A 16,203-nucleotide genomic window follows, 5' to 3' on the forward strand; every position below is an offset into this window, starting at 1 on the left:
GCTGTGTCTCTGTCCCTCAACTCTGACACCAACTGCAAAGATGTGCCAATGACATTGCAAAGCACAAGTGCAGATAAGAAGACATGTTATACAAAAATCATGGCTGGAAGAAAACTGCTTACTGCTTAGCTTTTTGAAGTGAAACTTTCTTTTATATATTTCAAGGATGTAGCTGCCTTGAAGAATATCAGGTTAATGAACCAAGTAAAAGCAAACGAGCATCTTGTACATTTCACGTTATATAAAGTATACACCAGAAAAAACAAATTTCCATTTTCCTCAGTCTTACGGACCAGAGCCAGTTTAATGCCTTGAGATTTTCTGCCGTGACTGGCAGCGACAGGCAAAGGCACGTGCCAAACCCTTCTGGTCTGTAGCTCATCAGAGCAGGCCAGTTGTTAGTTCAGCTCAGGTGGCAGATACTTTGCTACTGTAGGACGGCTGCCAAAATAGAGCATAGCAGCAAGAGTAACATGGCAGAAACTCTGAAAAGATGCTGCGAAATTTGAACATGAGCTTCTCAGAATACTGATAGAGACTAAAAGCATTTTGGAGCATCAACAGAGACAAAGGGACAATGAATCTAAAGCTGAACATAGTCTTGTGTTGGTTCTGTCTTATCTCTTGGCCAAATGAAGTCGTATTGGTACACAATAGAGACCTGAAAAAGTGAAAGCACAAGAGAAAAGCATAGTGGAGATTTTCCCTTGTCCCTGTGCCTTTTCAGCAATCGGCTTTCTGTTTGGCAAGTTCCCTCAGAGAAATGTGCAAAACTCTCATCCCTATTTGCCAGAAACTGCAAAACATAAACCACTCTAATTTATACTAGAGTATAAGTAAAAAGGTACAGTTATGGGTGGGCTCTATTCTATTATCATATAAGAGAACATGAGAAATTAAAGATGCAACTAAAGTTAAATCACATGAGAGACAGGGAGTGACAAAGTAGGATGAAGTCACAAAAGCATACCTTGCAACCTCTATGCACATCTGGTCACAACTTTTTATTATATTACATTGAAAATTCCTTCTCAGATCTCACTATCCACTTGTGCTACACACATTTTTTTTTCTGCTGTCCAAGTAACTGACTGGCTAACTGCTATCCATTTCTTATTTTGTTCATTGGTTTTTGTATGTTTGATTTACCCCTTGGAAGTAGAATCTGCCTAAACATGCCTCTCCTATTATTTTTATTAGCTGCCTCTGTATAAGATTAACAGAGATATGTGCACACTGAGCACCCTCAGCCGAAAACATCCATAATGCCAAAAATAAACTATATTGCTAATTGACCTTCTCGCAGTCTGGAAATACTGATACCAATGAGCAACCTCTAGTACACTGAGATACTTCCTGCACTGGGAGAATTTGGCCCATTTTTTCTCTCCCCTGTTCCTCCACAGAACCCTAGCCCGCCTTGGGTTCCTGCGAGCTGGTAAACGTGGCACTGCAGGAGGAAGCTCAGCGGACTGATAAGTTCTCAGCCTGTGCCGGTCTGAGTGTCTGCCGCATTTTTTTGGGTATGTAATAAATATATTCATATAACTTCTGAATTTATCTCCTCTCACTGAGCACTGATGGTGATTTTTTTACAGATTACAATCTCTTCAAAACAGGACTTTCTTGATCTCAGTTACTTACACAATACTAAGGATGCTGCAATGGTTAGTGAATAATAGTATCAATCAATGTGCTCTGATGTTTCTCTCTCTTTCACCCCCCTCCCCAAATTTAACTGCATAACTACATAAAATGCAAAATGCAAGTTTAGTCAGTTTTTGAAAATCCACTTCAGCCTCTTAATGGGATATGCATTGCAAGGGAAGCTGTTCTGCCAGCACTGATTCTATTTTCAGTGGGAAAAAGCTGAAGGAACTAGCCTTTGGAAATGGTTGAAATTTTTGTAAGTGGAATTCTATCATATAAAATTAGCGAACATATAAAACATTTATTGCCACAGAGACACTATACAGCTGCTTGGATCAGTATTTTTTTTTTTCGTACTCCGTTTATTGCCAACATCTTCCTTAAAAGAAGTATTCAGCTAGTTCCTAATGTGTAGCCTACAATATAACTGGGCTCCCTCCTGTGTCTGCTGCAATAGTGGCATTCCCTCAGAGTAATAAATATTCTCTATATGGCAATTAGGTTTAGGCATGATTGTAAATGCAAAGTTCAGGAGGTTGCCATCAATATTATCTTACGTCCTTATTTCCTGTTGTCTTCATAGCTTAACATGTTTACTCTTAAATTAGAACATAATTAGCAAATCATATAGCTCATTTTTACTGAAAATAGCAGCTCAGCGAAATGTTTCCTATCATCTGGGGCTGACCTTCCCACAGGCTGCATATCCTGGAACAGCACATTGTAATAAGAGAAATCAGTTATTTTGGATCTAGGCCAAACACTAATTTCATTTCTCTGGCTGCCCCCCTCCTTTCCAGCTCTTCTCCCCACTCTCCCCAGTAACACTCACATATGTGAGTTGGAGTTAAGAAGTTGCAGTTGGTAAACAAAACAAAGACAAAACTGCTAAGAAGTTAATGAAAACATCAGTAAGTCATAGCATCTGGATCTCATCATCCACCTCTGACGTAAGGAAGATGTCCAGATGTTAGCAGAACTGTAGCAGTTGAAATATTTTGTGAGCAAGGCTCCTTCCAAACAATCAGACGCAAAGCAGTTCAGCACTTTCAGCAGTTTTTAGGAATGTTTCAAATATATAATGGTCTTTCAGATGTGCGAAATGTCTGCTCGGTGCCGAAAGAATATACAGTCTGGGGAGCCGGCTTTGGGAATCGGGAGCCCCCGCTTTTGGGAAGTGCATACGAATGTTCAAAGAGCAGGAGAAGATGAGGCCTCCTGGCTGTCGTCATAAGGAGAGATTTCTAGCAGAGGCACAATGCTGCTTATCTTGTGGTATCCAGCATTTAAGACTAGAGTTTAACAATATCCACAATGATGAATTATGAAACTGGGCCTGGAGAGAGCAGACCATAATTTTCATCTTTCTCACTCATTTTTAATCCCCGTCTGACAACGTGTACCACATACAAGCCTTGCATGCTGAAAAGTATAAATGATGAGGCTCGTTTCCTAACAGGTGGTTGCCAGGTGTATTGTCTTTTTCCTTCCCCTCATGTCCAAGCTGCCTGATGGAACGGTGATGCTCTTCACGTTCAGGCGCTCATTCTCCATTTGCGGAGCGACACGACTGCTCAGTTCCTGTCAGACGTGTTTTGTGGGCTGCTCTGGGTGTGTTCCCTCCCTCCTTAGCCCATGCTTATAAAGAATCAGTCTGGAGTCCCCAAGAAAGCAGCAAAGTTCTAAAAATTCCTAATTGCTGAAGTGTCCTGGGACTGAATTCCTCTTACACACACCCCTAAAATCCCAGTCACAGGACCGGACAGGGGGTTTCTGGCTGTTTGCTGCAGTCCTAGAATTGGCTACGATGACTGTGGAAAACCAGAATGCTGAAAAAAGGGTGTATTTCCATAATCCCCTCCAGCTGTTGTAACTTGAATGCATGAGGATTTTGTAGCAACCACTTTTATAATATGCTTAGCATACTGTGTACCTCTTATTGTAAACTTGGACAAAATAGTGCCATTGTTGTGGCCTGATTACAGAATGACGGTGGAGCTCCATGAAATAAATGTTTTAAATTTCACTAATGGAGGAAAATGTGAAAGTCATAAATAAAACTTTCCAATTGTCCAGTCCCCCAACAGTGTAATTTAGCTCTGCCGTATGAAAATATCCATTACCGATACCCACGGTGACAGAGTATGCGCACTTTCTTTTCACTGTGAGTGCTCCAACCTCTGTTGGTATCAGACTTCAAATTAGAAGCACGAGGGTGTTGGAAACCAGACATTCCAGCAGCTGAAAATAAACAACACTGGAATCATGCTACAGGCAGCTACGATCTTTCTGGCACTTCTCTACATTTTCATATGGAGAGTGAGAAATTAAAAAATAGAACATGGAATAAGAAGCTAGTGATGCATTTCATTCCAAATGCCATTTTGAATGGAGATTTTGACTGCAGGACTTTGCCTTAAATGAATACTAGTCATTCCACGATAAAAACACCAGTGCTTGAAAAGGCATATAATACTCTATGTATCTTATTGGAAATCTAGGGTGGCAATATTTTCAAAAAATAGACAAGCATATGCTGTGTATGAAATGTGTTATTTCTGATTGCATTTGATCTCTGAATTTGAAAGATGTGAAGAATTATAAACCACATGAATGAAACTGATATTTTCTCCAAAAATTGCTTACACTATAAGCTTACTTAGTAATTACATGGATAACAACAAAGCTCTTGAGCACCCTCAAAGGGAGGAAGCTTTAACATGATAAAGATATTTAACCATTCAACCAAAATAAATTATTGATATGTTTTGCACTGGATATGCTATACGGGCTTAATTATACAAATATCTTCTTTTGTTATCAGACAACTATTGTTTACTGTTTTCCTGCTTCTTTTCTGTAAATTACAGTCTATTTACAAGTACATATCAAATCAATACCCGATCATTCTCTACCTCATGGCAAGTGGCTATTTTTAATATTTATATAATAGCCTGAGTAAAGCACCAAACCTATAGGAGGTTGTCTCCAGATCGGGGTTCAGTAACTTCCTAAAAATGCTGATATAGCCAAACAGTGATATACCTGAAGCTATATATCAAGTGGTCTCAGGTTCTGCAACATATCCATTTTCTAAAACCTTATTTCACCTAAACACACTGTAAATCTTTCTTCAATCTGAGAACAAAGCAAACACTTAAAGCAGTAATTTCTCTTCTGCATGAGTATAAATTTTAGGGACAGGTAAAATGTAATGCAAACCACTTTACCTTAACCTGGGGCTGTAAAAATTTCCCAAGGATGAAAATTCCTTTCTTTACTTCCTTTACTTCCTATAGATAGCTATATATACGCCTGGAAGTACAAGCAATAGCTGGGAATTGTTTAAGAATGAGTAAGTCCTATACTCACAGATTTTGCAATCCATAAAAAGGCATGTTTTAAGGCATCAGAGTTAAGGGGAAAGTATAAGAGAAAACAGCAATTATAAACCCAATGGAAATATAGAGATGCTGATAATGGAGAACGAATTAGCCATCAGCAAGAGCAGATAGTGTGTTGTAGATGCTCCCAGTGATCCCACACAAGTCATGCAAAGATTGATATCGCCAGTAGTAAGAAAAACTTAAATAATGATATAATTCTAGCTAATCATCATAAAAAAATAAAAGGTTTACTCAAAGGGGCTTGCAAAGAAATTCTTCATAAGTAGATTCAAAATTAACCCAGCCTTTATTAAAAACATGAAAACTAGATAAAAGTTGACTGATAGTCTTCTGAAAGGAATCTAAATGGAAAAGAATTGTTCGATGGAATTACTTTTTCTGCAGTCCCAGAGTTCCCTCTGTGGCTACACCTTTAGCAATAACTTACAAGGATGTGTATGATCTTTCCAGATGATTCAAACAGTAGCAAAGTAGGCATAATGAGAAGTGGTCTGTTACAGATCTTTGCAAATGAGTCATTCTTCATCTCTTTGGCAATTAACAGAAAACACAACCAAGAAAAACAAGGGTGGCAAAAGCCTACTTTCTTTTTAGTGGGCCAAAAGGTACAAAATGAATTTAATCCTGGGGTAAATTAAATATTGTGAAGTTTTAGTGAACTTTAATTAATAAAAAATTGACATAATTGAAAATGATAAATGCTAAGTAGGTAAATAAATGATAAAATTCAAATAGAAGAGTTGAAGGTTTATTTTTAAAATACCAAATAAGTAATGATTTTCCCTGGGCTTTCAATGACTAAGCCACTAGAGCAAAACTGGCAGTAATTCACCAAACCTAGACTACCTACACATTCTTTTGTTTTTTTTTGTCTATAATACCAGATATTTCAGAAGACAATTTAGCTTTTTCATCATTAAAAAAAAAAAAATTAAAAAAGAGGCATATGAGTAGTCAGTTGTACTCAATGTCTGACGATGTTTTCTAAAAGATGCTGGTGAAAATGAAAAAGCCAGGATCTTTTAGTCATGTCGTATGGTGGACATAACAGGGTTTAGTACAGTGCAGATAAATGCTACATTGGGTCACCTACAGTCTGTCATGCAGGTAATTCAGCCAATAGTGGAGGCACTAGGAGAAATCTGTCTACAATGTTTTGAGGATATGTACGTTTCAGAGCTGCGAATGATGCTTGCATGCTCTGGGGAAGCTCACTCTTTGCTGCTGCCCTTCTTGTGCATAAAATCCTGGTCTCTATTGGGAGGTCCGTCCACTGAAGAAGCCAGAACGTATTTCCCTTCCCAGCTGAGGATGTGGCCTGACATCAGTAAGGGGGATAAAGTGGGAATTCCCAAGGAGAGGTTCTATTTTTTGTGAAAGTAGTAACAGGAAAAGTTAGAATTTTTGTATTGCCCATTTAGGGAATCTGGCAGCTTGAGTCTCATTCTGTCCTCTTATTCTTTGCTGTTCATTCCATTGCCCCAGATTGTATCCCATCTCTACTGGGCATTTTTGATGTCCCAGCAATTGAAAATGCTTCCATTGTGTTTAGTGATTTATTTAGTGATTCATTTTCCACATTTTAAGATCACCAGACTTGACTATAAACATGTGTCTAGTTTTTCTTTGTCTGCATAAACTAAGAAAGAGGAGAAAAGTCACCGAGTGGAAAACCGTGAGCTGTGCTGCCATCAAAAGTAGTTTGACCATGATGTGACTACACCGAGCTGCAACTCCCTGCTCCTCAGGACAGGTGTTTTGCACGCACTCTACTACAGTACCCTACCGTATGTATACAAGCGTCCTTGGCCCCAGCTGGCTGAACCGCAGGCTGTTCTGCCACGTGATGAGATGGCACTCGGAGTAACTCAGCCCTGGTGTGAGGGTTCAAAAGCAATGTGCGGGTGCTGCTCTGCAGTACTCCCTCGTGGCCAGGGTGGGATGGCACGCACAGGTGATCTGAGAGGACAGACCTGTGGATTCATTTGCATCCCTTTACTGTGCCCACTCAAAATCAAAGCATCTTTAACTACAATCTTTTAGTTCCATGCAATTTTAATAGCATTTTGAATACTTTTGATACTTTTTGTCCACGACTAATGCTACCTTTCTTCTGCGTGATTAAGACTACATGATCTAATAAAAAAGATATTTTCCACAATATTTTCCCACGATATTTATAAGAGGTAGATAGTACTGCCCGTTCGATGGTTATATCAGACTATATTGCATTATTTGCTATTTTGGTGTGCAGGCTAGCAGTTTTTTTAAGGGCAGAATATTTTTTGGATTACTTTTTCTTGAATATGCCATAAAGAATGCATATTTCACATTTTCTTCTTTCTTCTGCAAATATCGTGTGCTTTTTTAAAGGTGTGTCCTGATAACAGAAATTGCTAATCTAAGTGGATTTCTTATTTCAGTGTCATGACCCTTCTTTGCCATTTTTAGGCAGTCAGCGGTTTAAACTGCTGATACTCCAGAGAACAAACAGAACAGCAACACAAATTGTTGCTGTTTTGTTTCTCTTCCTGAATCTCTGTTATTCATGAAGTATTTTCAGGAATACATCATGATATCTCTACTCCATATTGCACTGCTTATTGGTGGTTTAGCCTGATGATTTTCTGACTTTCTGACTGACAGCAGTCCAAGTATGCTAGTGGACTGACAAGCCTACATCACCAGCACAGTCTGGAAAATGGAACTGTCACTGGTTTTAAGGGTCCTCTAACATCTAAGCCGTGTATTGATAAAAACTGTGATGGTTCATAACCATCTGCCAAGTAGAATAAAAACATGCCGACCCTTATCAGCGCAGCTAAAGAGGCTAAAGGGTTCACGTTCACTCCTCCTTTCTAGGAATGTGACAGAGTCTCAAGAAATATAATTAGCAGTTGTCTATCCCCCAAATATTTGACAATCATATGCAAGGTTAAATATATATGTTTATCAAGGCCTTTTCGTATCCTGATAAAACCTGCGTATTTTCATATGTAGGTCACATACAGAAGGTATAAATTACATGCCATTATATGCTTTCCCATGTGAACTGATGAGAGGAGAACAATTTTGTAGAAGACAGTTAGTAGTAGTTGTCTTACGTGGACACAGGCCAGGGGTACTTGGAGTCTGTTGATGCAAATGCCATTCTGAACTTAACTATAAATTAAAAAGCTTACTTCAAAGCATTCACATAAACATCTCTAGCAGGTGGAATCAAAACGAATGCCAGGGTAAACAAGTGTCCAGCTGACCAGGCAACACGCAGATTAAACAAAGGCTGACTTGGCCCCACCAGCTTCCCTTTTATAGATCTGTGTAATGTCTGTGCCTTTTTACTCAGAAATTCTTTCCTCTCGGTGCTCCTTCTGGTGGAGTTTCACATCAGGACCCACGTTGTAACTGCTGCTCCATGCCCTGCAGTCTTTAAGATACCAAAGAAGTCATTTTTCAACACACCTTTGAGAGATGAAATGGACTATCTGCCCAGTTCATTTTGCCGTGGAAGAGAGGTTAATGTCCAGCACTTTCACAACACTGCCATGTCTGGCACTTTCACAACACTGCCATGTTTGTGATTCACTGCTGAGCACTAAAGTAAATGTCATGTCCCAGTCTCTTGTGACCATGAGGCTCTACTGTAAAACAGGGTAAAGCTGAGGTCCTCTGCCCAGGAAACTCACTGTCCTTTGTCATCTATGGGAACAGTCACAGAATTTATCCAGCCACTAACACACTGGGCAGAATAAGGTTTTTATGAGTTGCTCTAATTTAAAGCAGGTTTCTGCCCCTGTGTTTCTTTATAGGCCATGGTCACTCACTGCCCAATTACCTGATGTAATCAGTTTTGGAATCGGCGCGCCATCGCAAATGTCTGTTATGCACTTAGCTGCTCTTGTTTCTCCAAAACATAAGTGCAGGAGAATGATGTAAAAGTTCAGTTTACATTAGCGAGCCATACGGTCTGCCTCTTGGTCATCTCATCCTTGATCTTATCATTATTCACATTTCTCCTCCCTCCTTCCCTCCCCCCGGGATAAACCGCCCCCACTGTCAGTATACAAACAAACCAAAGTGATCCCTCTGGCGTGTCACACCCATTGTGCTTTTTTGCTGCCTTTTCTGAAACCTCTAAATGCCACAATAATAAAAGTAACAACCCCAGCAGGGTGAATGAGAAACATTCAATCTAACAGACAGACAATAACAGAAGAGGATAACAAAGCCAGTTAAATTATCTTCTCCTCCAGCCCTCTATTATGGTTTGCCTTGGACTTTTGAGTCTTTGCAAGTCAAAATAAAAATGTGAACTGTAACCATATAGTTAGTTGGTAATTTATATCTCAGAAGCCTAGGTCTGGCATACCTGACACTCACTTGGAGCTCACAGCAGTGAAATCCTTGCCAGGGGAAATACCAGTAATCGCTCAGTGCACAGCCCAGATTTTCCAACTGGCACACTCCTTGGCTGCAAAACACTCTGTAACGCAACTCACTGAAGCACATCACAACAGTAAAGCACAGGGTCTGACCTAACAGCAAAATAAAATCCTTCAGCACACTTCAGTCTGAGGAGTTTGCACCATAATATCAGACCAAAATTCACTGCGCCTTTTCTTTTAACTGAAGCTTATCTCATCTAGTTAGAGGAGCACATACAGTCCCACTGTAGGCACAGCACCAAAGTAACATGACACAGAAACAAAAAGCTGGAGAAATACTTAGAGGCGACATCGATACATTATGCAAATGATACCACTAATTACCATTATTGATTAAGGTCCCTTATGAATCTTAAAATATGCTTATGTAATGTCCTTCTCACCTGCCAGTCGTCTGTCTCTCGTGTTTTTCCAGATAACATCCAAGGCTCTAGCAGTGGAGTCCCTGATATGATCACTAAATGATCTTCTTAGAGGGGCTTTCACTGGGTGATGCATAATGCAGATCGATCACACATCCAGAGTCAAACGGCTGTAGCTTGGCCCCAGGAAAAAGGGCATTCTTTGCCCGAGGAATCTGTCTGAATTTCTCTTCGCCAGGCTGGCAGGTTGTTACTTTATATAATTTGTCGTCAGCCTTGTGGAGCTTTTCCTTGAAGAGTCAGGCATTGCAGTTCTCACTGCGGATGCAGGAAAGCTCAGACTGCAGCCAGCCTACTGGAAAGCTGCCAAAATCTTACATCTGGAACAGTTTACAAATGAGCTAACGATACAGTCATTTAGATTTGGGGCTTTATTTGTGGATATCTATAGGATTCTAGCTTCCTGTTTAATCAAATAACTTACTGGGCACATACTTGCATGCTCATTTATTAGGATAATATTTCCCTGCTTAACTGATATTTCAGGTAATCTTTCATGTTTTGACATGAAAAAGGTAAGAAATAGAAAAGAGATAAAGTAATTTTAAGTATTTGCAGTTCAGGTATTTTATTTTGCTACCATATTTTTCTTGCATATCAGCCTATCTGTGGCACAGAATAGGGCCTGATTCTGAGTTTCCTGTATGTAGTACTTCATGCCAATGCAGTAATAAAGGGATGGAAATACAAAAATGGGAGCAAAAGGGGAGAGAAGAAAAAAGGAGAGGGAACTAGGCCTCCACATCTTTGCTGAATGGAAAGATAGGGTCCCATATGTAAAAAGTTCACGCATGTAACTGAGATTAATAGTCCCAGTAAATGAAGCCATTTGACCTTGCTTATTTTGATCCTTTTAATTGATTACTGTGTCCTGTGGCTTCCCTGAGGGAGGGAGGAAGGAATAAAGGGGTAGCTGAGACTCTCTTTCCCTTCCTAATATTATGTGTAGTAATGTGTGGAAAGGTGAGAGATCCCAGCCTAAAAACCTAATCCCCTTTGTTATCAGGGAAAGCAAGAACTGTTGAATAAAGTTGACTTCATGTTAATTCAAGGTGGAGTCCTTCGTTTTTACAGCAACTACAGCCGTTCAAGTCAGATACCATTATTTTCTTGAGAAGTATTATGTTATCATTAAAATTGATTGATTAACTTCTCACAAGGTTGGCACACACAGATCAAATTACAGAATCGCAAGTTTCAGCCTGTGGATTTCCACTCCCTTTGAATTCCTTCCTAAGAACAAAACATTGTTTTCATTCTATACCAGATAATTTATTTCACACTTTCTTATTTGTTGTAACTTTTTTCCAGTGCCTTCTCAGTTCCCTTCATTTTCTCTAGTCCTCATTTCCTCTAAGACAAATCAAGATCTCATTACGACAATGAAAATAAATTTATGGGATTTGTAATAGTGTAACAGAGGGAAGAATTGGCTCACCATCTCTTTAATGCAGATCAGAATTTCTTCCCATCTAGGTCTTTGTCTTTTATCTTTATAGAGCACTAATGTCCTGTGTACATCTTTGAACAAAACCAACAGCAGCAAGGGAACTCTAGAGTTTGCTGCTGTGTAAATGCTTTCCTCATTACATCCCTCGTACCTTTTGAGGCCAGATGGAGAAAGAAGCAGCCAACTCTCTTGAGAAATTCAATATGATTACACACTCTTGAAATGCTTTTTTAAAAATTATTATTATTCTGGCAAAACTTCCTTGTAGAGTAGTGACAATTCCTACATAGGCAAATGCTGACATGATGACCAGAGTGTAATCTATCTATCTACTTAGAAACTTAGAAAACACGTACACCCTGTTCAGGTGACATCTGCAGTTGTTTCTATTAGTGACCAGCTCAGAAGAGCACTGGTTCATTTTTAAATGAGGATGCAGTAAGCAATATCTAAATCTGGAGCTGAATGCGTATACCTCCGTACCTCAGCTGACTACCACTGTCAGAGGAGAACAGAAGGCAACAAAGGAGAAGGCAGTCTCAGCAGATTTTTAACTATCAGTGGCTATGTCTACCTTACCAACAACGTGGCCCAGAAAGAGCGGATTTATAAAACAAAATAAATGGTACCAAGGTTCTGACACATCTTGAGGTGGGGTTACTTTGAACTAGGTCTAACTGGGTCTCATGAACTGAATGAATCCTCAGTAGGGGTTGGAGATCACTGGTCCACTACCAGGGTGCATCTTCTGGCTTAGTTTCATCTGAAAGCCATTCAGTTCACATGCTCCAAGACTGCTTGGAAATATGAACCAAAGGGCAGTGTTGGGAGATGCTTTTCAAAAGCGTACACCTAGTCCAGGCTAAAATGTAAATAAAAACACACCCACCATTATTCATTTTAGCAGCTAAACCAACTTTTTAAAATTTAAAAAGAGCAATATATATATTGCTGATCAGGGTTTAATTCTTTGAGAGTTATTGTGGGTTCTGTTACACATGTAGATATGTCACAGCTCAAAATATTTAAAACAGTCAACCAGTTCAACGAAATGGGCTAGCAAATGTCAGAATGACCCAACAAAGGGCAAAGGAGGAGTAAAGATAAACTGTAACAAATCAGAGGAGGATGCTTGCCTGATGTTACAACACATATAATGGATAACCTAAGTAAGATTGTGTAAAGAATTTAGTCAAATGTCAGAAAATTCTTAATGGACCATGGACAGAAAAACAATTAGGTATAGATAAGCTAGAAATATGGATAGGAAATAAAAGGACATTAATTTTAGAATAGTGTAGACCGAGAGATCTAGCGGGAAAGACAGTTAAAAGAAAATATATACAATCAAAGAAAGAAATCTGAGATGGATGACATTCACTATGGTCATAAAATGAGCTAAGAGTTTGCCATGCAATATGAAAGTATAAAATGATTTTTTAATCATATTAAAAGGAGTCATCGGAGCAGAGCTGTGTTTCAGCCTCTATTCTTGCATTATTTAAATAACAGCCCTTGTAGAACAATGCACTCAGTTTTGGTCTGTATGTCTCAATACCCAAAAGATGCTGAAAAGACATCCATAAAACCCAATTTGCTGTAATACTGGCAGCAGCTGTTAGTTCTGTGCTGGGAAACACCTGTGCATTCAGGGGAAAGCTGCCGAGCTGCCACAGCCGTATCTGATGTTTCTGTTGAGAGCCCTACATTGCGTCTCAGGCAAGCCCCTCTCGCGTTCCCAGACACGGCTCTGTGCCTGGAGAAATGTTACTGCCCAAATGATACCTGCCCATGTAGAGATATTTTCCCTTTCAGCTCAGACAGATTCCCTCTCCCCTTGCAGGTGTAGCTGTTTGGAGGGAGACGTCTGCCTGAATCACACACCTGCAGTTACCTCCAGTTTGTTTGTATGGAAAAGCTTTCTCCATTACACTGGTAAACTCATGCTCACAGTCTGAACTGGGAGAGGATGCCACTGGTGCCAGGTACACGTGTACAGACCTCAGCTGGTGAATCTCTGATGTTGGTCAACATGAAGGTATTAGATTAATTTATGGGGAAAACCATTAAACCAAACAGTTAAACTGGAGCACTGGGAATGACATGAAAGGAAAAAGGTGAGATTTACGAACTGGCAAAGAAAATGTTTTCAAAGAAAATGGCAAAACGTTTTGCTGCTCTATTTGAAAATGTACTGGAAAATCTCCTGAAAACAAATATCTTCCTTTAGTTGGGAAATGGCCTATACACCCTCCTACAATTCAGTTAGCTGTATACAGGTACTACAGCAAAATGCATGCAAAAATAAGCAAAGTCCTAACCCCCCAACCAGCATCTAGGTAAAATTTATGATGCAGCTCTATCTCTTGGCTTCTCTGTGTCTGGAAACTTAAGGAAGACCACTAGCAGGCACAGGTTTTGTATTTGAATAGTACTCATGGTGATCATAGTAACAGTACAGTCAACATTCCAGCTATCTTCCAGAATGATTTTATTTTATTCAGTATTTCCTGTTCAATGGCTAAGATTAAAAAAGCCCAAAGAAATACTTATGGTCAAGAGGTAAACTGGATAGGTCAACAAAGATGTGTGCTGGACTAAAAATAATGTGACAGGAATCTGAAGGAGAGGGGTCTGTTGCTGACAAGAGAGGAATGCAGCAGCCAGCGTTCGGGGAGAAAGGTGACAGTACACCCTCAGGAAACAAGCGGCCGTGCACACGTGCGGAGCAACATGCATGCCCAGGGAAGAGTCTGTGTGGAATTCCAGAGGCAAATATCTATAGGGGCCAGATCCCTACCTGCCCGCCCAGCCGGCTTGGAGCCGAGCTGAGCCCTGCCCTCCCTGCGCTCTCGCCAGCCAAGATGGGCCCCGCCACCGCTGCTCCCAGGTCGGCGTCTTTCCTGTTACCCAGGCCTAGCCTGCCTCCGGACTGCAGCCACTGGCTTCTCCCACTTCTCTTTTCAGAAATATTTTTAGAAATGTCTCGTTAATATAAGCAAAGCTGTGCCTCTCCAGTCTTCCGCTCGAGGCTGGATCTCCTTACTTGTAAAGTGCCGCTCATTGCTCTTAAACACATCATTCTTAAACCAGCCGAGGGCAGAAGGCAGAGGCCAATTCATTATAACCTTACCACTCCTCAGCATTTCAAGCTGAAGGATCTAAGCTTACCAAACGTATCTGTTTTCTATCCTTTAGTGGTTTTCTGTCCATACTTTGGTCTGCAAAGATAACATTAAAGATCCTTTTTCCTCTTTAAGGCAAAGAGCAGACAGAATCCGTCAGGTACTAGGATGGACAGGAATGGTGATCTCATTTTTAGTTCTGGCAACATCCAGCTCCTAGGAAGTAAACAGTTATGCAAGCCTCACTCTCTTCAGGTTTGCTCAAAGTGCATCAACTTCCCTTCTGAGTGTTTACGAATGTGCAAATTCTCATGTTTATCTCTGGTTCATCTATGTGATTCTGGCCCCTTGAGTCTGGAAGGATGTATGCATCCAAAATATGCATAGCCAGTCAGAGACACATCATTTTTTAAACATGCTGCCAGTTTGAGCGTTGCTGTGATTTCCGTATGGGCTGCGACAAATGGTATGGCAAATTCAGACCATCTTCACTGGGTGCTCTATGCAGCTTGCCTGATCTGATGCATGCAACAATCTTTCCCCTTGTTACAGAAACAGAAAGGTAATGCCATAACTCTCCAAAAGTATCACAAAACATAGGAGTGATTCAGAATCAAAATTTTAGGTCTAATAAAAAACGCCTGCTGGGCACATAGCGTGTGTCATTGTTTCATCTCTCAGCAGATGTCTCCAAATGCTATCTAGGAGACCAGACTGGGAAAGGAGCCCTTTGAATTTTGACTTTGACATGTGTTGCTTTCCAAAAGAAAATCTGGTACTGCAACATCTGCAGTATCTGAGAGATCTGATACATATCAGATCTTCAGACAAGAAGCAGCCACCAATCAGAGCAGACTGTAAAGATTTAGAGAAATTCCTACTGAAAGACATGCAAATAAAATGTACTTTGCTGAAACTGAAAAGTTTCGATAGAAACTTGACAAATCTCAGAAAATTCTCAATATGACACAGCCACATCTTTATTCAATTTGATTTGGTTTTTTAAAAAAATCTCTGTTTGTCAATCAGATAAGGTAAAAATATTCAGAACTTTCATTTAGCACATAGGTGTCTGGGCAATTTGTCTGTTCCATGGACTACTTTCCAGTGCTCAGCTTTCCCCATACCTCTTTGGGGAGCAGCCCTGGGAGCAGGCTGCAGGTGGAAGAACTTGACCTTACGGTGGCAGCCCTCTCTGTCATCATCCTTTCCTCCCTCCCGTCATGGGAGGAAGGGGGATGGGTATGTAACACCGTGGTATTTCCAAAGAGACACTTTAATGAAAAAATCCTTGCATTACAAGTTTTGCTTTTTTGTTCCAAATTGAGAATAAAAATTTCAGAAGGACATTATGTTTCTCATTTCTTGCACTAGGAGTGAAAATCAGCATGTTATGGAAGCCCAGACCTCCAGACTTGGAAGGCAGGCAGGGAGGGGTTATAGTGAGGAAGACTATTCTCTCTTCCCATGTTTCAGCCTCCTACTTACATGGTACTGAGGGAGAATATTAGGATTCTTTCTTGTGTCAAGTGTCGCTGTGAAGTACAGATAAAAGGAAGTAAAAAAGAAGATTAGTCATTGAAGGGAGGAAGTGTAGAACAGGTTGGGAGTCTTCCCAGCCCTTAGACTGGATTTGTCTGCTGATTTGTGCATGATGCCCTCTCCTCTTCAGCCTCTCCATTTCTTTTTCTCCTTCCCAAACTC

The 16,203-nt window shown here is 40.2% G+C and overlaps 1 protein-coding gene across 2 annotated transcripts in view; it reads right to left on the reverse strand.

The window, feature by feature from the left end:
- Window positions 1-16,203, reverse strand: part of DLC1 (DLC1 Rho GTPase activating protein) — a 235,961-nt gene that overhangs the window by 89,106 nt on the left and 130,652 nt on the right. Inside the window, exon 1 of one of the 2 annotated variants that reach the window (XM_075149159.1) lies at window positions 9,886-10,190. The exons of the other annotated variant lie outside the window; for it this stretch is intronic. Within the exon in view, the coding sequence (XP_075005260.1) occupies window positions 9,886-10,000 (115 nt within the window). The 5' untranslated portion in view covers window positions 10,001-10,190. Of the gene's footprint in view, window positions 1-9,885; window positions 10,191-16,203 lie in introns of those variants that run through there. 2 annotated transcript variants of the gene reach the window in all.

The sequence above is a fragment of the Calonectris borealis genome, chromosome 4 (genome assembly GCF_964195595.1).
Source record: "Calonectris borealis chromosome 4, bCalBor7.hap1.2, whole genome shotgun sequence".
Taxonomy (NCBI): Eukaryota; Metazoa; Chordata; class Aves; order Procellariiformes; family Procellariidae; genus Calonectris; species Calonectris borealis.